The 23,969-nt window shown below is 37.1% G+C and overlaps 1 protein-coding gene across 1 annotated transcript; it reads right to left on the bottom strand.

The window, feature by feature from the left end:
* Nucleotides 1–10,202: 10,202 nt before the first annotated feature.
* On the bottom strand, nt 10,203–10,974 carry LOC141906655 (acid-sensing ion channel 4-A-like). Its single transcript, XM_074795933.1, has 3 exons — nt 10,871–10,974; nt 10,692–10,783; nt 10,203–10,430 (listed from the first exon to the last, which is right to left on the bottom strand). Exons 1-3 carry the CDS (start codon nt 10,948–10,950, stop codon nt 10,300–10,302), a joined length of 303 nt encoding a protein of 100 aa, XP_074652034.1. The 5' UTR covers nt 10,951–10,974; the 3' UTR covers nt 10,203–10,299.
* Nucleotides 10,975–23,969: the final 12,995 nt, after the last annotated feature.

Here is a 23,969-nt window from a genome sequence, read left to right as displayed (position 1 = left end):
TTTCAGTCGAGAATTCCTTCTTTCTACCGGGCAGAAACACCGACTGGTGACCGCTGATGGTTTAGACGTACTGTTGAGTCCTTTCCAGTTTCATTTAGCAGGAAACTCCGCCATCGTTTGTTTCGATACGATCAATTTGACGAAGGATCTCGATACAGACGTTGAAGAGATGATCACTGTTGTAACAAGTGCGTTATCGCTGATCGGACTTGCAGTTCTGCTCTTAACCTACACGGTATTTCGATCGCTCCGATCTTTACCGGGTATAAATCTCATGCACATGTCAGCATCGTTATTTTTGGTCATGCTTTTATTTAACACCGTCGTATTTCAGTCATCGGTACTATCCCGCCCAGTGCTCTGCGCAGTAATCGGTATGTTAGTTCACTATCTGTGGCTCGTCGTGTTCTTTTGGTCGAACGTAATTGGTTACGACACATACCGCACGTTCGCTACACCGGCCGGGATCGAGACAGGGACCCGCGCCGACCAGATGACACGTCTACGGGGTTACTGCGCGTATGCGTGGTTCATGCCAGCTGTTCTCGTCGGTAGCTGCATCGCGATCGCGTACACGCTTCCGCATATCGGTTTCATGTACGCTAACGCTCACGTATGTTGGATTTCTAACTATACGCAGCTTCTGTACACATTTCTCGTTCCTATCGCCGTCATATGCGCGGCTAATTTAACTTTCTTCGTTCTGACCATTCAATCGATCTGTCGCGCGAGAAAGGAGTCGGAAATGACAAGAAATACAAGACGACCCGATCGTAATTTTATCCTCGTAACAAAGTTGTCTTTGATTATGGGTTTGAATTGGTATTTTGGGCTGATCGCGAGTCGCGGTAATTACACATTCAAATTGATTTATACCGTTTTCAACGGTTCGCAAGGATTTTTGATTTTTGCTTGCTTTATTCTGAGGACTCGAATATTCAAATTGTACAAAAGTTATTTCACCAGACACTGATATGACTTTTTATTTCATCATAACAATGGAACACCGCCCGTGGAAATCAAGAATCCACCAGGTGTGTGAGGAGCCTTTAAAATGATCACAAACTACACGTATAAAAATAACACACAAAGATCAATTTTCTAGTTCATCTAAACGATTTGTCTAATTAACTTTGGGCGACTTCAGGTAATAAGTTTATTTTAACTTCACCTGTCGTCCAGCGTCTTATATAACATTATTTTGTATCTATTCTTGCTACTTCAAATTGTAATTCAAATCGCGAATAAAACATATATACGGTACATAATATAACTTAAAGCTACTATGCTGAACATGGTTAAGTTGTATAATGTTAAGGGTCCAATTAAGTTATGTTTAATATTTTATTGAATTGACTTTGCAATTGACTTTTATTGACTTTGCAATAATCAAAATAACTGATGAAGTATTTATTGAAATAAAGATAAATAGAATTGACCGGCAACCAGTCTAGCCCCGATACGGCGATGACGTATTGCATATCCTGTCGAAAATAATCCTAGAATTCATAAAATATGAAATAAGAGTAATGAAATATTTCTAATTTCAATAAAACAAACCCCAAAATACACGATTGCAATTGTTATTTGTTATTTTGAAACGCCAATATTGATAACGTAGTGCACATCGACTCGCACAACGGTTTTTACGGCGTTAAAAAAATCTAAATTATGTCGAAGCCACTGCTTCATAGATAGATAGATATGTTACGCATTATTTCACTTTATCATTAAAATGAAATGTTTGGACAAAATGCCACATAAGATTAACATTTTATTTTCACAAATCTACGGCGTAGCACGATCCCGATCCAAAGATGTGTCGTCAGAAAATATTCGAACAATGTTCACTTACACCTGGTACATTGACGTTTGCACCATTTTGTTTACCGATTCGCAGATTATCTATTCTCATTGGAACTCGCAGCTACTCAAACAGCCATCGCACAACATATGGGGTAAACAAGATAATGTCCATTAATTCAATAATTATCGATTCAGAATCCATCCAGTAACGTTGATAGCCACGTTCCGATAGGTTGTGTTGAAAATATCTAGAAAGTGCTATTTTCGTTTTCGGAGGCGTTTAGATAATTAGCGATCGAATTTTGCAGGACACGAGAGAAACATGGCGGCTATGTGGTCAACGGCTTTACAACACCGCAAGTTCTTCTGTCTTTGTTTTTTATCGTTTATGATAATTGTGATGTACGTTTTACATCAGTTTGAGATTTTTGCCGCTGCCTATTCGGCGTATTCCATCGACGAACGATTAAGAACGGTGAAGCTCGGTTTAAAGAAACACGTTCATGAGTATCCCCACTTTCCGGCGATCATGAAACTAACCAGGTTCAAACTCGGTCAAAATCCGCAGGATAAACGAGAATTCCTGGAGCTAATCAGGGATTTCGACGTACTAATGAAACAAAATAATCTCACTTACATGCTGCACGGAGGTTCGCTGATAGGCGCCTATAGGCACCATGGCCTCGTACCGTGGGACGACGATTACGATGTTTTGATACCGCAGTCAGATTTAGCCAAACTCAGGGACGATGTATTCGCCAAGGGTAATAAACCACCGATTAATTTAAAAATTCATTCGAGAAAGGACTTCAAAGGTCAGTGGAAATTATTTCGAATCGGCAAATCGAGCGCGTTTCACAAGTACCCGTGGAGATGGCCGTTCGTTGATATGTGGCCGTCGTATGAATCTAACGGTAGCGTTTACGACTCTCGGAACGATAAGCTTATTATATCTTCCGCTGACGTTCACCCATTGGTGAACGTACCGTTTAACGGTATGTGGCTACCGGCGCCCAGACATACCGAGAAAGTGGTCACGACGATGTACGGTGATGTTGACCGCGAATGTAAAGCCGGTTACTGGAATCACAGGAGGGAGTCGGGAACAACCCCGGATAAAACTGACTGCGCGAATCTTCGGCCGTATTTACCGTTCGTTGAGAGGCGCTGCGATGCGGGAATGATGAACGAACGTTTGATGGTTGGCGAACGTTTACTGCACGAATGGGTGTACGATATAAGACTAAAATCAAATCCTGTCGTCGATTCGATGTATCGAAATTGCTCAAAATGAAGTAAGAAAAATCAAATACAGACCTTAAATGGTTACACTTAAACATATCGTTAGTCGTTACTGCATCGTTATTCGATTTAGAGCAGCTATATGTTATTAATGCGGGTCTATTTGATTGTGTACAGATGGCAATAGCAGTAAAGACTTCAGCTACTTTTAAGTTTAATCTACCGAATCGTCAGACAAACTTATATAGAGGATCTGTTTTTTCCAGTCAAACGAAAATCCATTGATCAATCGAAAAGTAAGAACCGCTCATCGAAAGAATTATTGTCCCCGTAATCACAGATCTTTTTGACTGCTATCGCAGTACGTATACTTTCCAAGCGCGATTGAACTGCTTGATTATTCTTAGTCCGCTAAAATGGATTCCAGTACACACAGAGGAAACAAAATCTTTCTTATCTTGATTTATTTGAAACTTGCAGTGAATAAGTGACGTTTTCTTTATTTCGTAGTACAATAAAACAAGATACTGCGGAATTCAGTAACAAGGATATTTCAAAGATAAATCAAAAGCTATCCTAACTTGAACTCGTAACATATTAAACGGGAGATGACGATGTGCTTAATCTGAACATTAAAAGCATGAATCAGTGGTAAATGATGACAGAGATGAGATGGCATTGATATGGTTCTGATTTGTACGAAATAGTTTCACTCCAGGTCGACACTTTGCCACGGTGACGTCATATAATTACATTTCCATCAATATTTATTGTTGATTATTCACCAGCGTGTACTCGTCGCAGCCGCCTCAAACGGTACACGAGTTGAGATCCGAAAAACCAGAAGACCTCGGCAATAGCCAATAAAGATGCGCCTAAGTAAAGCCCGGCAGAGCCACCTATATCACCTAAAATATGAGAATGAGAAACGAATGTAACATGTCGGATTCATTATATATTTTATTTCAAACTCTCTTTCTGAATCTACTAAAATGTTCATTTTATCGTCCACGGTTACAATACTCAAGGGACTCAACAATCCACTAATAATAGTTTATCTAAGTCATTGCTTGGAATCTGGCTTAAGCCACCTAGCATAGGCAATTCATGTTAACACAAAATTCACTTGGCCTATTGGTCTGTAAAAACCAATGTATTGATCAATTCATTCAATTTTATTTTTGGAATTAAAATTTGTGTATCAAGGTACCTATATAAATTCTAAGTTATATCAGTATTACATCTAACTATGATAACCTGTTTGCATAATCAACTACTATTTACTTACAAATTAACGAAAACCACAAATATCCTTTAGACTTTTTCAACGTCTCCAAACTCAGCGTTCGAAAGTAGACAGAAACGTATACGTAATTATTCCTGTAATAAATGTCAGAGGTTAAATGTAAAACATATAACCGCGGAACAACTTGCAGAAACTCATATGAATACTAACACTACAAAGTCTTCGTTAATGACAATGCTATTCCTGTACTTCGTAATATGATCGTCTAAGACTGAGTTAGTAACTCTCATTCTATTTTGCGCATTGTGGAATTCATTCATGACTTTGCTTAGTTTAGCCTCGTCTTGGGTAGCAAACTGCAGTCTTTTCTTTATTCCCGCCAACGCTTGTACATTGAGAGTAGAATTGGTCTTACTGATGTAGTTGTAGAAGAAGTCTATAGCAGGCTGGCAAAGTTGAACTAGATCTTTAACGACTGCATCCATCTTTTTCAACGAATATTCCATGAACACTCGAAGATCTTCCGCGAACTTTTCCAGTAGGTCTTTATTTTTCAGCATCAGAGAATTCAATTCTGCTATAGAAATCTGTTTCTGTGCGATCATTGTTTTGAGCCATCCAGTGAAATTTTCATTCATTTGGATAATGTCTTCGGCCAAAGTTATAACGTTAATTGGTGTCGGGGAAATCCAGCGTCCAACTGGTTTGAAGAATGAAGGTTTGCTGATGATGTTTGCGTATGTGATTAGAAAATACTTCAAATATGCGTTTGTTATCTCTAATTTGTGAGTTTTAAAGGAATTCTCGAGTTGGTCTAATCCATAAACAACGTCTTTTAATACGGATTTCAGATCAATCGCTGATTTATGGAATTCGCTGATAATGGAGTAGAACTGACCGGTTCGATTGTAGAAATGGTCCCAATCCCGTTTTAGTTGACTGTTGCGAATGACGCGTAATTTAGTTTCGGAATCATGGCAGGCAGTAATCATTGTATCACATGATTCGAGAAATAATCTGTGGCGATGTGTGATTTTGGGCAAATCGATCATATACCTCGCTACAGTTTTATCTTGCACCAGGTTGATGACTAGATTCTGAAAAACTGACCTAGTCAATATCGCTGTAGTAAGCATATTTTGAAATACCACACCAACTTTTAAAGACGATGCTTGAAAATCCATTTGTGATGCAACCGACGAGTTCGCTAGGAAATCGTTAATAACTTCGAAATCTAAATCAAGAGTATCAGTAAGGGCCGTTTTAAATGTGTTCAAACCTGGAATAACTGTCGTGGAGATTGCTTCGCTGTTAGTATGGCGTAAAAACATTTCTTTCGCAATGCGTACTGAATTCGAAATGTTTTGAAGACTGCCCTGGACGTAGATCAAATCTGAAATTATTCTTTCTTGATCAACCATAATTTTGTGCGTGTTTAATACGGCGGATTTTGATTCCTCTTGCGATTTAATGAAAGATAGAACTGCAGCAAAGCCCATCGCTGCCAGATGCGGGTCGATAATATATAGTGCTTCTCTGGCCTTTCTGTAATCTGCTAACATGTTCAGGTCGTGTTTCTCTTTTCGTGCCATTTTCCTCGCCATACTCTTCGACAGAGCCGCGTAACTGATTCGTGAATCGTACGTCAGTTGTTGACATGGTGGTGGACATTCATCAATACCGCAAACATTTTGGTTTTGACGCATTTTCGCTACGAAAAGAAGGCATTATACTGAATTGATACATGTAGTTATAACATATTGTAGCTAGTGTGCGGGGTTTTAAAAGTACGACACTACCGCACATCACTTCTACATTTTCATTACCGAGTTGTACTTGGTAGCAATCCCTGTGCTGTTTTAAAGTACAATATGGCAGACCTGCAAGACTTTCTTCGGCATAAAACGGCATGCATTTACATATTGATGACGTCACCCGTATGTAGCAGTAGTGTTGACACATACTTTGTCTTTGGGCGTTTTTAATGCATTTTCCGTACGGTTCTTCCAATTCAGTCGTCTGAAATTATACCAAATAGACAAATAGCTTTTGATCGAAAAGACCGAATAGAATATAGCAACGGACATTTTTACGGTTAACTGATTACGAACATCTTTTTGACAAAAGTACTTTCAAATCGATCCAGTGTCTGTTATTAAGAAGTTGCAAGTCTATCAAAAAGATATGTTTTACTTAACTACTGATATTTAGGATCGAGCAATAAGCTGATCTACATGTTTACCATTTTAGCTCGAACATCGATAAATGCACTCATCGACGGTGGAACAGATAACGACAAATCTTTCATACGAATTCCTTGATATTTATCATGAACTAGAATTTTAAGTCCGGCAGATTTGTGTTCTCCTTGCATATTCTGGTACTGTTCTAGATTGATCAACAAGTTCAATCCATATCCTGCTCCTAAAGAAAAAGTTTTCATCAAATGACTGAACATGAGTTACGTTCATGAGTGTCAATTTCTTTCATCACTTACCAGTCCCTTGGCTGTGGAGATGCTTTGTTTTATCATAATTAAACCCCAAACATTGTCCGTAGTCAGTCAAAACAGTTGTCAGATTAGCAATTGTCAATTTCTTGGATTCGAAGTTCACTCTCATGAAATGACATGGAATTTACACGAAATTTATCATCGATACTAAGCGGATTTATTTTGATAATCTTACAAACTACATCGATTTAACTTACGATTTCACGGTATCGTTCAAACGATGGCCATATTTCAATATCAGTGTCCGCAAATCAATATTTTCGAAAGCGTCTCCCATCGAATTATTTCCAATAATCGAAACGTTTTGAGAAGTTGTCGGCGTTGTTGGTCTCACATTCCGGTGGTAAAACTCAAATATAGACTTGAACACCTCATCTTCGTATGTATCAGATAATCTAACAATAGAATAAGCCATTTTATCGGATAGACGAGCTGATCAGAAAATTGTATAATGTGCCTTTTTAAAATACCTGAAAGTGTTAGTGTTGCAAATGGTAACTGCCGGGAATGGTATCTGACCTCGATTGTTTTCGAGAGATATATCCACGGTTACCGGCCATGAAATGTAATATTTGACTCGGTCGTGCACCTGGTAGATAAACGCTCCAGTCATACCCAAAAACAACAACAACCAAATACATCTACAAAACATATCTCCGCTCATTTCCTCTATCATTCTACTTCACAAAGTTTAGTACGAGAAAAAAGTACAATTCATCTTCAATATTAAGGCGCATTTTTCTATAATTTTGAAATTTTGAAATGACAACTCATACAATTGATAGATAAGAATATCTCTCCTTTGGGACTCCTACCCTCCTGCCAACGGTTAATTGGTGTCGTTACGGCTTACCGCGTGATGTCTGGTTTATACTCTAACAAATTCATTAATATTGCAAATGGGTAAATTTTGTTTCAATCGAAATAGATTCAAATCGAAATTTCCATCGTCCCCGGGGCCTTTCTCAACATTTTAATCACCATCAATTCTGATTGTGTTGACATACAAATTACATAAGGTTCGGCATAAACTCAACAGCGTATACGAGGGATTAATGGGATCATACTTAAAATATTCACGTATAAAATTCGCTCTCGAAGCAGACTCCAAATTAATAAACATAAGTTGTTACTTTCGTTATATTGATGGTGCATCCAAATCTTTGTAGTAAATTCTACTTTTTTTAAAGTTATTATAAAGTTATTATTATATGTATATGGGTTCTTTGCAGGGAGTGGAGCAACATTACAATAGCAAGCGAGGATTCTTCAGCGATAAGCTGCCAAGATCGCTGGTGGCACTGGGCTACCACGCTTCTTTCTACATATCAATTAAATTTGATTCGACTTCCCTTATAAGTAAATCAATTTTCAGTTAAATCTGCATCACCGAGTGATTAAGTCGATCATTTATTCATTCGTTGAATTCTTTGACAACTTTCGTATTTGGAAGCCTGAAAATCAAGTTCTTTGAAAATGAAGTGATTTTCACTACGAATAAGATAATTTATCAATCTCCTACCATTTCCGTGGTATGTGGAGGGAAAAGATGATTTTGGTTACAAATATTTACACATATTTTATCAAGGGAAGAATAAAAACGTTTTAAAAACATAACAAGGTTCCCGGTGTTTTGTTGTGCCTCCCGGTGAGTGCGGGTATCTACGGAAGAGCATTGCGGCCACATGAACATTTTCTTTAAAGTCGAAATTTCTTCTTTTAATCTCGAAATTTCGACTGAGGTAATTGTTCGGTCACTTAGAATGACGTTATCGTGCTTGCTAAGGCAGTATCGTATTTCGGCATTATTTAAACCTAGCTTGAAGAGAAGAGGATAAAATTGATCTTGTTGTGTCATAGTGTGAATTTTACAACATAGCGTGCGCACATGTCACATGTGTTAAAAACTCGTTTATAAAGTCGAAATTTCGAGTTAAAAAAATCCCACGTGGCCGCAATGCTCTTCTCCGTAGGCATGCGTTTTTAAGTATAGTATGGATGATTGGTGCCGCTGTAGCAAGGGGAACATAGCTCGGGTGGCGATTAACTGACGGAAAACCGACATCGTAGAATTTATTCTTTTGTTAAGGCTGTATTCATTATACAAATTTTTCCCTCAATTCACACTTAACAAAATAATTGGATACATTTTTCTGAAGGTTAAAACAAGTTTTAAAACACAATAATTGATAAAAAGTTCAGCCTGCGTTAACAAATAGTGAATATCTTAATGGCATAATTTCTAGCGATCTTATGACGATATGCTAAGCTTACCTGATGGTGATAGTCGGAGAGTGTCCTATGTATCTAACCCCGTGAAATGCCGTGTCATTGGAGAAGTCGGAAAGCGCTTCTTTAAATGTTTGTTTATCTTCGATTTTAACAGATGCCATTTTTGAATCTGCCATCGTAAAATCGGTCTTATTCTGACAACAGTCCAAGACAAAGAGGCGCTGCCACCGATAATGGTAAAATAGTGATTGACTAGCACACACACTCCCTCTCCCTATACTTTACGAGGTTACTGCCATGGTTACCGAATGAAATACTTAAAAATTAGTTTTATATGCTTTCGAACACCCGAAAAACAAACCCAAGGCTACAAAAGGTTTCTAGATCGAGACAGCGATACCGCGTACTTACTGCAAGAGTAACATCGACTAGAGAGTAGATACATGGCGATAAAGTAAAAAATCGAACATTTCTTTTTATTGATTATCTTAAACGATATTTAAACGATACACAGACATTTTCTATAACGCAACCACACAACGAAGTCATAAGATCTAAGTCATACGTCGCTCTTGGCCAAAAGTCAATTTGATTTTTATCTACAAGGTTTGTTTTTGCGTGGTCAGATTTGTTTTGCGAGTTTTCGTGGAGAACGAAAAAAGAATTTCACATGTCCCGAATCAGCCACCATAGTATTATGAGTCAATTGCGATGAAGTTACGTAGATGACGTTAGGAATAGTTGTCATTTTTTGATGAAAATAGTGCAGTCCTGTTGTTGGTTTTATGCCCTTCATAAAGTGCGAAATTCCATCAATTGTCTCGTGGGAATGATACGTAGAATATGGTAACGTTTTTGGATAGGTCTGTTAGAGGAAAAACAACCTTTCCGATCCAGATTTATTCAAAATATACAACGAACACAAGCATATGCAACGTTTTCTTTTATTTCGCAGTACGCTAAAGTAGAATTGTGGAATACGATAACAAAGATATTTCAAAGATTAGTTAAAATGTATGATAACTTGAAATCGTAGCTCATTAAACGGGAGGTGCGATGCACCTGACTCCGTAAATTGTATCATGAATCAATGATTAATACAAACTAATCTCCTAGGACGGAGATGAGATGCAATGATACGGTTCTAACTTATAAAAAACAAATTCACTCCAGGTCGACAATTAGCATGAATCAATGATGAATAATCTCCACAGACGAGTCGCTTAGCCATCGTTGTATTTCCATCAATATGTATCTATTTTTATTCACTAGCGCGCAATCGTCGCAGCCGCTTCAAGCGGTACAAGAGTTGAGATCCGAAAAACCAGAAGACCTCGGCAATAGCCAATAAAGATGCCCCTAAGTAAAGCCCGGCAGAGCCACCTATATCACCTAAAATATGAGAATGAGAAACGAATGTAATGTGTAGGATTCGCTATTCATTTTATTAAGATCTCCTTCTGAATCTGCCAAACGTTAACTTTTCGTTTTATCAAAATATTCACAAGACCTATCTATCTGTAAAAAACAACGAATGGATCAATTGATTTAATTTTAAATTTTGGTTTGTATCAAAGGGGCTTTTTGCATATTAGGTCATATCAGTATTACAACTAACTATGAGGACCTTTTCGCATACTAACATTTACTTACAAATTAACGAAAACCACAAATATCCTTTAGACTTTTTCAACGTCTCTAAACTCAGCGTTCGAAAGTAGACCGAAACGTATACGTAATTATTCCTGAAAATAGACGTCAGAGGTTAAGTTAAGCACAATTCTTAGAATTCCCCCAGAATACAATTTGCGGAAACTCCTCAGAATACTAACCTTAGAAAGTCTTCATCAATAACAATGCTATTCCGGTACTTTGTCATATGATCCTTTAAGATTGAGTTCACAACTGACATTTTAGTTTGCGCATTGTGGTATTCATCAATAACTTTGGTTAGTTTGACATCTTCTTGGATGATCAACTGCAGTTGTTTCTTGATTTCCATCAATGGTTTTATATTAAGAGTAGAATTGGTCTTAGTGGTGTAGTAGAAGATGAAGTCTATAGCAGCCTGGCAAAGGTGAACTAGATCTTTATTGAGTATGTCCATCTTTTTCAACGAATAGTCCATGAACACTTGAAGATCTCGCGTGAACTTATCCAGTAGGTCTTTATTATCAAGCATCAGAGAATTTAATTCTGATATTGAAATCGTCTTTTGTACGATCATTGATTGAAGAAGCCGTCGAATGACATTCCTGTTCATTTCAACAAGGTCTTTGTTCAAAGTTATTACGTTAATTGGTGACGGGAAAATCCAACGTCCAACTGCTTTGAAGAATGAAGGTTTGCTGATCATGTTTGCGTATATGATTAGAAAATATTTCAAACCTGCGTTGAATAAATCTGATTCGTGAGTTTTGAATGAATTTTCTAAATCGTCCAATTTATAAACACCGTCTTTTAATACGGATTTCAGATCAATCGCCGATCTTTCGAATTCGCTGATAATGGAGTAAAACTGACCGGTTAGATTACAAAAACCATACCAATCCCGTGTTAGTTGACTGTTGCTAATGTCGCGCAACTTTGTTTTGGAATCATTGCAGGCAGTAATAATTTTATCACATGATTCGAGAAATAATCTGTGGTGAACTGTGATTTTAGTCAAATCGATCAAATACCTGGCGTCAGTTTTATCTTGCACCAGGTTCGTAACTAGATTCTGAAAAACTGACCTAGTCAATAACGCCGTATAAAGCATATTTTGAAATATGCCACCAACGTTTAAAGACGCTGCTTGAAAATCCATTTGTGATACAACCGACGAGTTCGCTAAGAAATTGTTGATTACTTTGAAATCTGAATCAATGGCATCATTCAGTGCAGTTCTAAATCGTTTTAAACCTGGAATAACTATCGTGGAGATTTCCTCCACGTTGGTATGGCGTAAAAACATTTCTTTTGCCATGCGTACAGAATGTGAAATGTTTTGAAGACTGTCCCTGACGGAGAGCGTATCAAAAATGATCGTCGTTTGATTAAGCAGAAATTCGTACGCGTTTTTTACGGCGAATTTTGATTCTTTAAGTGATTCAACGAAAGATAGAACTGCGACAATGCTCGTCGCCTCCAGCTGAGGGTCAGTATTGTATAGTGCTTCTCTGGCCTTTCTGTAATCTGCTAACATGTTCAGGTCGTGTTTCTCTTTTCGTGCCATTTTCCTCGCCATACTCTTCGACAGAGCCGCGTAACTGATTCGTGAATCGTACGTCAGATGTTGACATGATGGTGGACATTCATCATTACCGCAAACTTTTTGATTTTGATGCATTTTAGCTACGAAAAAAAGGCATTATACTGAATTGATACGTGTAGTTATAACATATTGTTTCTAGTGTGCGGGGTTTTAAAATACGACCAACCGCACACCACTTCTCCAATTTTTCATTACCGAGTTGTAGATGGTAGCAATCCCTGTGCTGTTTTAAAGTACAATATGGCAGACCTGCGGGACTATCTTCGGAATAAAACGGCAGGCATTTACAAATCGCTGATGTCATTCGTATATAACAGTGGTGTTGACACATACTTTGTCTTTGGGCGTCTTTTATGCATTTTCCGTAAGGATCTTTCAATTCAGTCGTCTGAAATTATACCAAATAGCCAAATTGCTTTAGATCACATTCAATCTAAATCATTCATACGATGTATAATTAAATGATTTAGATTCTGGTACAAAGTAAAACTATAGCAACGAACGCGTTTGCGGTAAACTGATTACAAACACTTTTCATCTGACCAAAGTATACTTTTAAATGGACTCAGCGTCCGTTAATGAGAAGTTACAAATATATCGAAAAGAAATGTTTTACTTAACTACTGATATTTAGGATCGAGCTGATCTACATGTTTACCATTTTAGCTTGAACATCGATAAGCGCACTCATCGACGGTGGTACAGATAACGACAAATCTGTCATACGAATTCCTTGATTCTTGTCATGAACTAAAACTTTAAGTCCGGCAGATTTGTGTTCTCCTTGCATATTCTGGTACTGTTCTAGATTGATCAACAAGTTCAACCCATATGTTGCTCCTAAAGAAAAAGCTTTCATTAAATGACTGAACATAAGTTACGTTCATGAGCGTCAATTTCTTTCATCACTTACCAGTCCCTTGGCTGTAGAGATGCTTCGTTTTATCATGATTAAACCCCAAACATTGTCCGTAGTCAGTCAAAACAGTTGTCAGATTAGCAATTGTCAATTTCTTGGATTCGAAGTTCACTCTCATGAAATTAGAAGGAATTTACACGAAATTTATCATCGATATTGAGCGGATTTATCTTGATAATCTTACAAACTACATCGATTTAACTTACGATTTCACGGTATTGTTCAAACGATGGCCATATTTCAATATCAATGTCCGCATATCAATATTTTCGAAAGCGTCTCCCATCGAAACATTTCCAGTAATTGAAGCATTTTGAGAAGTTTTAGGCGTTGTTCGTCTCTCGTTCTGACGGTAAAATTCAGAAATTGACTCGTACAATCCGTCTTCATAAGTATCAGATAATCTAAACAGTAGAATAAGCCATTTCAACGGAAAGAAATGCTGATCAGAAAAAATTTGTAATGTGGCTTGTTCACTGAAATACCTGAAAGTGTTAGTGTTACAAATGGTTACTGCTGGGAATGGTATCTGACCTCGATTGTTTTCGACAGTTGTCCACTGTAACCGGCCATGAAATGTAATATTTGACTCGGTCGTGCACCTGGTAGATAAACGCCCCAGTCATACCCAAAAACAACAACAACCAGATACATCTACAAAAAGACGTCTCCGCTCATGCAATTTATCATTCTACTTCATAAAGTTTAGTACGAGAAAAGAAAGTACAATTTATCTTCAATATTGAGATACTGGTACGAATTTTTCTATAATTATGAAATTACAACTCGTTTAGGGTGATATATACGAATATTTCTCTTTTAGGACCTCGAATCCTTCTGCTGTGACGCCCCTATAGTTAATTGATATCGCCATGGTTAAATACGTGATGTCTGTGTCGGTTTTTATACTCTAACAAATTCATTAATATTGCAATTGGGCTAATTTCGTTTCAATTGGAATAAATTCAAATCGCAATTTCCAGCGTCTCTGGGGGACCTTTCTAAACATTTTAATCACCATTAATTCGGATAGTGTTGGCATACAAATTACATAGTTTCGTCTATGCTTAAACAGCGATTTATGCGACAAACCCTATTTGAAATATATATCAATGTATAAAATTCACTCTTGAGGCAGACTCAAAATTTATGAACATAACTTATAGCTTTCGTTATCTTGATCCAAACCATTGTAGTAAATTCTACTTTTTTGAAAATTATCTACATGGGTTCTTTGGGGTTCTTTGCAGTTGGATACCGGCAACGCTACAGTAGCAAGCGAGGATTCAGCGATGAGCTGCCAGGGTCGCTATTGGCACTGGGTTACCAATCAATTAAATTTGAATCGACTTCCCTCATAAGAAAATAATTTTCAGTTAAATCTATAAAACTGAGTGATAAAGTCGATCTTATATCTATTCGTTGAATTGTTTGATAATGTTCGTATTTGGAAGCCTAAAATCAAGTTCAAATTTTATTGAAAATGATGTGATTTATACGGAAGCGTCCTGCAGACATAATTAATTTTTCTATTTTTTGCTGATTGAAAGATCATAAAATTAGATAAAAATTCGACTTTTTATTTAAATTTCATGTTTTTTTTCGATCGGCGTTGGTTTAATTCCGACTTTTTTCACCGAATTAAATCATTTTTTATTTAATTTTATGTTTTTTTTCGACCAGCGGCGATTTAATTCCGACGTTTTTTTCACAGAATTAAATCATTTTTTATCTAATTTTATCTTTTTTCGACCGGCGTTGATTTAATTCCGACTTTTTCACGGGATTAGATCATTTTTTATTTAATTTTATCTTTTTTCGACTTGCGTTGATTTAATTCGGACTTTTTTCACGGAATTAAATCATTTTTTTTAAATTTAACTTTTTTCGACCGACATACTATGGAATTCCTCAAGGGCCATACGTCTTACGAGTTACGTTTTACGAATTACGACTTCGAATTACACGTTTTTCACTATTGGCTTCAGAGTATCCGACGGGCACGTGATTCAAAGAACGGACTTCGTAATTCCGAACGGAATAGTAATCAAGAGTATTCATTGTAAAAGTATTCATTTTACATAGTGAGATCAATCCCGGCTACGGCTACTACAGGGCAGGAAACCTGCGCGGTGACCAGCCGGTGTGCGATACCGTCAAAATCTATTAAAATGTTGACAATAATTTACACACTGACACTGCCCCGGTTACGTGCCCGATGATTCTAATACATTCTAAAAGATCTTTATTTCAATAGACTATCTTAGCTGGAAAAGATTTTTTAAACATTTTTCGAGGACCCCGGGGCGGAGAGCTTTTTGACCATGATCCCGATTCCTAGAACAGGTTTTTTAAACGTTTTCAACAATTTAGAAATGTATTTATTTTTTGGAAACACATCGTTTGGGCTGCATAGAGCCATCCATCATCGTTACAAAAAATTAGTTGAAAAATTCAGCTAAAATTACACCCATCACATACAGTGCTCGTTTGAAAGCTCACGTGGCAATAGACTGGTTGCCGGTCTCTACCTTCAGATTGATTACATTAGATAAGATGTCTGACTGCGAACGCAGGTGGCGCAGAATTGGACAGGCGACCAGTCTAACGTGCCACTGTTGAGTTTCATAATTCGCTTCTCCTTGACCTCTCGCGATAAATTGAACTGAAACGCCCAACGGCTGATCTCGTAATTCGTAAAACGTTAACTCGTAAGTCGTATGGCCTTGTGAGGAATTCCACAGTATGTCGAAAAAACATAACATTCAATAAAAAAATGCTTTAATTCCGTGAAAAAAGTCGGAATTAAATCGACGCCGGTCGAAAAAAAACATAGCATTTAATTAAAAAAAAGGATTTAATTCCGTGAAAAAAGTCGGAATTAAATCGCCACCAGTCGAAAAAAAGATAAATTAAATAAAAAATGATTTAACTCCGTGAAAAAGATCGGAATTAAGTCAACACCGGTCGAAAAAACATAACATTTAATAAAAAATGATTTAGTTTCGTGAAAAAAGTCGGGATTAAATCGCCACCAGTCGAAAAAGATAAAATTAAATAAAAAATGATTTAATTCTGTGAAAAAAGTCGGATTTAAATCGACGCCGGTCAAAAAAACATAACATTTAATAAAAAATCGAATCTTTATATAATTCTATGATTTTTCAGACAGCAGAAAAAAAAAATCAATTATGTCCCCAGGACGCTTCCGTAGATTTCCACTTATACGAATGAGATAATAATTTGATACATTTTCTGAAGGTGGAATCGAGTTTTAAAACACAATAATTGATAAAAAGTTCAGTTTGCGATAACAAATAGTGATATCTTAATAGCATAATTTCTAGCGGATCTTATGACGATATGCTAAGCTTACCTGATGGTGATAGTTGGAGAGTGTCCTATGTATCTAACCCCGTGAAATGCCGTGTCATTGGAGAAGTCGGAAAGCGCTTCTTTAAAAGTTTGTTTGTCTTCGATTTTAACCGATGCCATTTTCGAATCTGCCTATGATTATAGTAAAATAGTGATTGACTGCACACTCTCTGTTTCTCTCTCCCTCTCTCCCTCTCTCCCTCTCTCCCTCTCTCCCTCTCTCCCTCTCCCCTCTCTCCTCTCTCCTCTCTTCCTCTACTTCACGAGGTTACTGTCATGGTTACCAAACAATTCGAATGTAAAACCATGAAAATTAATTTCATAAACTTTTGAACACCCAAAAAACAAATCCAAGGCTTCAAGGTTTCTAGATCGAGACAGCGATACCGCGTACTTTTAACGCAAGTTTGACACTTTGACATCGACTAGAGGGTAGGTCCATGATGATAAAGTTAAGAACAGGACATTTCTTTTTATTCAGATATACTTATATATTAACGGAACCCCGGAGGGGACATACGTAAAAATCTTTTACATTAATCCGTGCGCACGGATGTTATTTCAATCAACCCGTGCGCACGGACGTTATTTCGATTAATCCGTGCGAACGGACGTTATTTCTGTATTTAATAGAAAATGTAGGCCTATCGGCCAGTTCGCTTACGTATATGAAACCCAGACGTACCCGCAGCCAGGGATGTTTCTGTGAAATCCATATCGCCCGTGGTATCCTATTATTGGTTTAACGCCCTTCATAAAGTGCGAAATTCCATCAATTGTCTCGTGGATATGGTAACGTCTCTGGATAGGTTCGTTAGAAGAAAAACAACTTTTCCGATCCAGATGTATTCAAAATTTACAACGAACGCAAGCATATGAAACGTTTTCTTTTATTTCGTAGAACGCTAAAGCAAAAATTTTGAAATTCGATAACAAAGATATTTCAGAGATTGTGTTCTAACAAGAAATCGTAGCTCAATAAACGGGAGGTGCGATGCACCTGACTCAGTAAATTGTATCATGAATCAATGATGAATACAGAACAATCTCCGAAGATGTATACAAAATAGTTTTACTCCAGGTCGACAATTAGCATGAATCAATGATGAATAATCTCCAAAGACGAGTCTCTTAGCCATCGTTGTATTTCCATGTTTTCATATTTATTCACCAGCGCGCACTCGTCGCAGCCGCATAAAGCGATACACGAGTTGAGATCCGAAAAACCAGAGGACCTCGGCGATAGCTAATAGAGATGCGCCTAAATAAAGCCCGGCAGAACCACCTATATCACCTAAAATATGAGAATGAGAATCGAATGTAATAACAGTAGGATTCGTTGTTCACATTAAGATCTACTTCTGAATCAGCCAAACGATGGCTGTTCGTTTTAACTGAATATTCAATAGACCTATCTATCTGTAAAAAATCAATGAATTGATCAATTGCGTAATTCAACTTTAGTTTTAAGTATTTAATTTTGTATCAAAGTGCTTTTTTACATCTTAAGTCATATCATTATTACGTCACACTATGAGAACCTGTTTGCATAATCAACTACTATTTACTTACAAATTAACGAAAACCACAAATATCCTTTAGACTTTTTCAACGTCTCCAAACTCAGCGTTCGAAAGTAGACTGAAACGTATACGTAATTATTTCTGGAAATAAATGTCAGAGGTTAAGTTAAGCACAATACATAGAATTCCTCCAGAATACAATTTGCGGAAACTCCTCAGAATACTAACCTTAGAAAATCTTCATCAATAACAATGCTATTCCGGTACTTTGTCATATGATCGTTTAAGATCGAGTTCACAACTGACATTTTAGTTTGTGCATTATGGTATTCATCAATGACTTTGGTTAGTTTAACATCTTCTTGGATGATAAACTGCAGTTTTTTCTTGATTTCCATCAACTGTCGTACATTGAGAGTAGAATTGGTATTACTGATGTAGTTGTAGAAGAAGTCCATAGCAGGTTGGCAAAGTTGAACCAGATTTTTTTCGAGTATGTCCATCTTTTTCAACGAAGAGTCCATGAACACTTGAAGGTCTCGCGTGAACTTATCCAGTAGGTCTTTATTATCAAGCATCAGGGAATTCAGTTCTGCGTTGGAAATTATTTTGTGTGCGATCATTGATCTAAGCCGTCGAGCGACATTCGCATTTATTTCGCCCATATCTTTACCTAAAGTTATTACGTTTATTGGTGACGGGGAAATCCACCGTCCAGCTGGTTTAAAGAATAAAGGTTTGCTGATAGTGTTTGCGTATAAGATGAGAGCATATTTCAAATATGCGTAGCTTAAGTCTGATTTTTGACTTTTGAAGGAATTCTCGAGTTGGTCCAATCTATAAACAACGTCTTTTAATGCGGATTTCAGATCAATCGCCGATCTTTTGAATTCGCTGATAATGGAGTAAAACTGACCGGTTAGATTAGAAAAACCATACCAATCCCGTGTTAGTTGACTGTTGCGAATGTCGCGCAACTTTGTTTTGGAATCATTGCAGGCAGTAATCATTTTATCACATGATTCGAGAAATATTCTATGGCGATGTGTGATTTTGGGCAAATCGATCATATACCTCGCTACAGTTTTATCTTGCACCAGGTTGATAATTAGATTCTGAAAAATTGACCGAGTCAATAACGCCGTATTAAGCATATTTTGAAATACACCAACAACGTTTAAAGACGCTGCTTGAAAGTCCATTTGTGAAACAACCGACGAGTTCGCTAGGAAATCGTTGATAACTTTAAAATCTGACTCAAGGATGTCGGTAATGGCCGTTTTGAATCTTTTCAAACCTGAAATAACTATCGTGGAAATTTCTTCCATCTCGGTATAGCGTAGAAACATTTCTTTTGCCATGCGCACAGAACGTGAAATGTGTTGGAGACTGTTCCCGACGTAGATCAAATCTGAAAAGAGTTCTTTTTGATTTACCAAAAAGTTAACGGCGTTAGTAACGGCGATCAATGATTCTTTTTGTGTTTCAATGAAAGATTGAACTACATTGAAGCTCATCGCCGCCAGATGAGGGTCAGTAATATACAGTGTTTCTCTGGCCTTTCTGTAATCTGCTAACATGTTCAGGTCGTGTTTCTCTTTTCGTGCCATTTTCCTCGCCATACTCTTCGACAGAGCCGCGTAACTGATTCGTGAATCGTACGTCAGATGTTGGCATGGTGGTGGGCATTCACTAGTGCCGCAAACTGTTTCATTTTGTCGCATTCTCGCTACAAAAAAAAAACATTATACTGAATTGATACATGTTATTTATAACATATTGTCAGATCACGTGGGGCGCAATGCTAGGTGCTAGACGTATCGGCCCCACTCCGCGCGGTTGCGCCACCGTGCGAAGCAGCAGAACACAAACACGGCCATTCTCAGTTTTCAATGATATAAATCGTGTGTGCATTTCAATTATTTCGGCTGTTAGGGTTTTAAGGCACAATATAAGTTGATGATGTGATATGGGGATGTTTATCAATGATAATTCCGCAGTGAAGCTAGTCACGAACGGTGCCGATTGAGTGTAGCTGCCAAAAACACTGAAATGTGCGTAGTTGCGTAACTATTTTCAGTGAATTGCAGACGAAACATGAAGCCTTAACGGCCGTTTAAAAAAAGTTATACCAATCGCAATTGTAAAATAAAAATGAGATCTAACGTAAGTTAAAATTCTGGCAATTTCTGAATTTTTTAAGACGTCTATTTTACTAATTTGTTGTCGGTGCAAACGTTTGGTTTAATAAGCATAATGAGGGGTGGTAGGTTGTCCTGGTTCAATTCAATATTTACTTGACCGAAAAGCAGAACGATAAAATCATTAAACTTTAATGTCTACGCAAGTTATTTAAGGCTATCTGTATACATCTATTACAAACTACGCATTATTCAACGAAGTACTCACACGACACATGACAACACAATGGATGTGCGTCCATCAGGTGCTGCAGTTCATTTCTGTCATAAGAGCAATTATTTGCTATGAGTGTCCGTGGTCTACTGGTTAGGCGCAACGCTAGCAAATTTCTGGCCCGGGTTCGAATACCACCGTATTTGTACCATTTTACCTTGAAGTCACGCGCCTCCTCAGCACGTATGCGTTGTGTAAATTCGCCAATCAGAACGGGCCATTGGCAAAATATAGTAAACAGGAATAATGCCGCATTGGCAAAATATCGCTGAATATTTTTAATTGACTGACAAATGATCGTTGTGATCTGTGTGCTGGCCAAAAATGCACACAGATCACACTATTACTCATCTGACCCCTAGACTAACTGTTTTGTTATATATAACCTTCCAATTATTTAGTGGTCTCTCCCTGGGTTTAGAAACGACCTCACTGCACACCACTTCTCCATTTTCATTACCGAGTTGTAGATGGTAGCAATCCCTGTGCTGTTTTAAAGTACAATATGGTAGACCTGCAGGATTATCTTCAGCATAAAACGGCATGCATTTACATATTGATGACGTCACCCGTACGTAGCAGTCGTGTAGACACATACTTTGTCTTTGCGCGTTTTTTCTGCATTTTCCGTACGGTTCTTCCAATTCAGTCGTCTGAAATTATACCAAATAGACCAAATATGTAGCTTTTTGATCAAATATAATCTAAGTTATTCATACGTGGAATGTATGAATAATTAAGATTCTGCTCAACTATTGCAACGAACATTTTACGGTTAACTTATTACGAACATTTTTCGTTTTTCGTTTTTCTTAAAAAGGGATTCAAAGGGATTCAGCGTCTGTTAATGAGAAGTTTCAAGTATATTCACGAATCTATCTTCGATAATTTTTCCGATTAAATGTGTGTGCTTAACCGCTGATATTTAGGATCGAGCAATATGCTGATCTACATGTTTACCATTTTAGCTTGAACATCGATAAATGCACTCATCGATGGTGGTACAGATAACGACAAATCTTTCATAAGAATTCCTTCATATTTATCATGAACTAGAACTTTTAGTCCGGCAGATTTGTGTTCTCCTTCCATGTTCTGGTACTGTTCTAAGTTGATCAACAAGTTCAATCCATATGCTACTCCTGTAGAAAAGGCTTTTTATTGAATAATTGAAGATGAGTTTCGTTCAGAAGCGTAATTTAATTTTCTTTCATCACTTACCAGTCCCTTGGCTGTGGAGATGCTTTTTTTTATCAAGATTAAACCCCAAACATTGTCCGTAGTCAGTCAAAACACTCGTCAGATTAGCAATTGTCAATTTCTCGGATTCGAAATTTGCGCTTTTTGAAATAAATATGGAATGTACAGTTATCGACATCAAACGGGTGTATTTTAAATTACTAATTAATTTTCATTTACGGATTAGCTTTAACTTACGATTTCACGGTATCGTTCAAACGATGGCCATATTTCAATATCAATGCCCGCATATCCATATTATCGAAAGCCGTCGAATTTCTTCGAGTTATTGAAATGTTTTGAGTAGTTGACATATTTCCAGTTATCTGCGTTATTGGTCTCTCATTCTGGCGGTGAAACTCAAAAATTGACTCGTACACCTCGTCTTCATATGTATCAGATAATCTAACAATAGAATAAGCCCTTTTATCGGAAAGACAAGCTAATCAGAAAAATTGTACAATGCGGCTTGTTTTGTGTAGCTCATTGAAATACCTGAAAGTGTTTGTGTTGCAGATGGTAACTGCCGGGAATGGTATCTGACCTCGATTGTTTTCGAGAGATATATCCACGGTAACCGGCCATGAAATGTAATATTTGACTCGGTTGTGCACCTGGTAGATAAACACCCCAGTCATACTCAAAAACAACATCAACCAAATACATCTACAAAAAGTATCGCAAACTACCAGTAGTCAGGTCGTTTTATCAATACACCACGACGGTGAATGAAATGTTATCAATGTGACAGTGATCGTAGCGGTGATGAATTTCATATTTGAGAACTTAAGTTTTATATTTGAGTTTGACGCCGTTATTTACCAGATTTTTTGCATACGATGACCGAGTGTATTTGCAATACAAACTATCTGCTAGAATAAAGATCTCATCTCCAAACTTTCCTTGTTAATTCAACATGCAAATATCGCATGAAAGCATACTAATTTTAAAGCTATTTTGTTCATGTACTGTTGTAATGGAAATGATTATCTGTGCTCATTGTATACGTATGCTTGGAGCAATAAATATCTATTTCATTATATATTCCAACAAACAATTCATAATAATTGCAATTTGCAATTGGATAAATTTTGTTTCAATTGAAATAAATCCTAATTGCGATTTCCATCGTCTCTGGGGGTCTTTTTCAATATTTTTAATCATCATGTATAAAATTCGCTCTTGAGGCAGACTAAATTCATGAACACAATTTTTTACATTGATGATGCATCCGACCCCTTGTACGCAAAATTGATAAGTTGTAAATTATTGTGGTCTTTTGGTTCTTATTTGCAATTGCGTTTACACATAATTGTTGCATTTTCTAAGTAAAGTATGGGTGATTGGTGCCGCTGTAGCAAGGGAAACTTAGCCTGGTGGCGATTTACTAACGTAAAAACAGATGTCGTACAATATCTTATATAAAAACATTATTCTTTATCCAAATTTTTCATTCAACTCGCCCGACAAGCGTACCATTTCTATTTTATGTTTAATACTACCAACATGCAGGACACCAGGAAAATAATTGGATATATGTTCTGCTGGTGGAAACAAGTTTTAATACACAGGAATGCATGAATACTTCAATCTGAGATGACAAAAAGTGAATATTATTGGTGTATTTCCTAACGATCCTATACTATGATATGCTAAGCTTACCTGATGGTGATAGTTGGAGAGTGTCCTATGTATCTAACCCCGTGAAATGCCGTGTCATTGGAGAAGTCGGAAAGCGCTTCTTTAAATGTTTGTTTATCCTCGATTTTTACTTTTTTCGAATCTGTCATCGTAAAAATCTGTGTTAACGATTTCTGACAACAGTCCAAAACAAGAACCACTGAGCCACTGCCACAGATAATAGTAAAAAAATAATTGACTATCACACTCTACCTCTTTCTACTCCACGAGGTTACTGCCATGGTTACCAGTCAATTTGAATATATAAACAATTTAGATTAATTTCATAAGCTATCGGAGCTCCAGAAAAAAAAATTCATGGCTACAACGATTTCTAGATCGGGACAGCGATATCGCGTACTTACTGCAAGAGCTTTATTATGGGTTTTATTGTGTAGTGGTCACTCTAGCATCGACTGGAGAGTAGATCCAAGGCAATATAGCAAAGAATAATGAATTGATATTCATACAATTCTTTTTATTGTTTATCTTAAAAGATATATATTCATATATACGTATCACAG

This window comes from Tubulanus polymorphus, chromosome 6 (genome assembly GCF_964204645.1).
Source record: "Tubulanus polymorphus chromosome 6, tnTubPoly1.2, whole genome shotgun sequence".
Taxonomy (NCBI): domain Eukaryota; kingdom Metazoa; phylum Nemertea; class Palaeonemertea; order Tubulaniformes; family Tubulanidae; genus Tubulanus; species Tubulanus polymorphus.
The sequence above is the reverse complement of the archived record's forward strand: the minus strand, read 5'-3'. Positions and strand labels throughout refer to the sequence as shown.

Bases quoted from the DNA above. Each gene is read 5' to 3' on its own strand.
- LOC141906655 (XM_074795933.1), bottom strand. From the start codon at position 10,950: ATGTCAGTTGTGAACTCAATCTTAAAGGATCATATGACAAAGTACCGG. The intron at 10,784-10,870 runs GTTAGTATTCTG...GTCTATTTTCAG, and splicing joins ATTGATGAAGACTTTCTAAG to GAATAATTACGTATACGTTT. The intron at 10,431-10,691 runs GTAAGTAAATGT...CTCATATTTTAG, and splicing joins TTTGTGGTTTTCGTTAATTT to GTGATATAGGTGGCTCTGCC.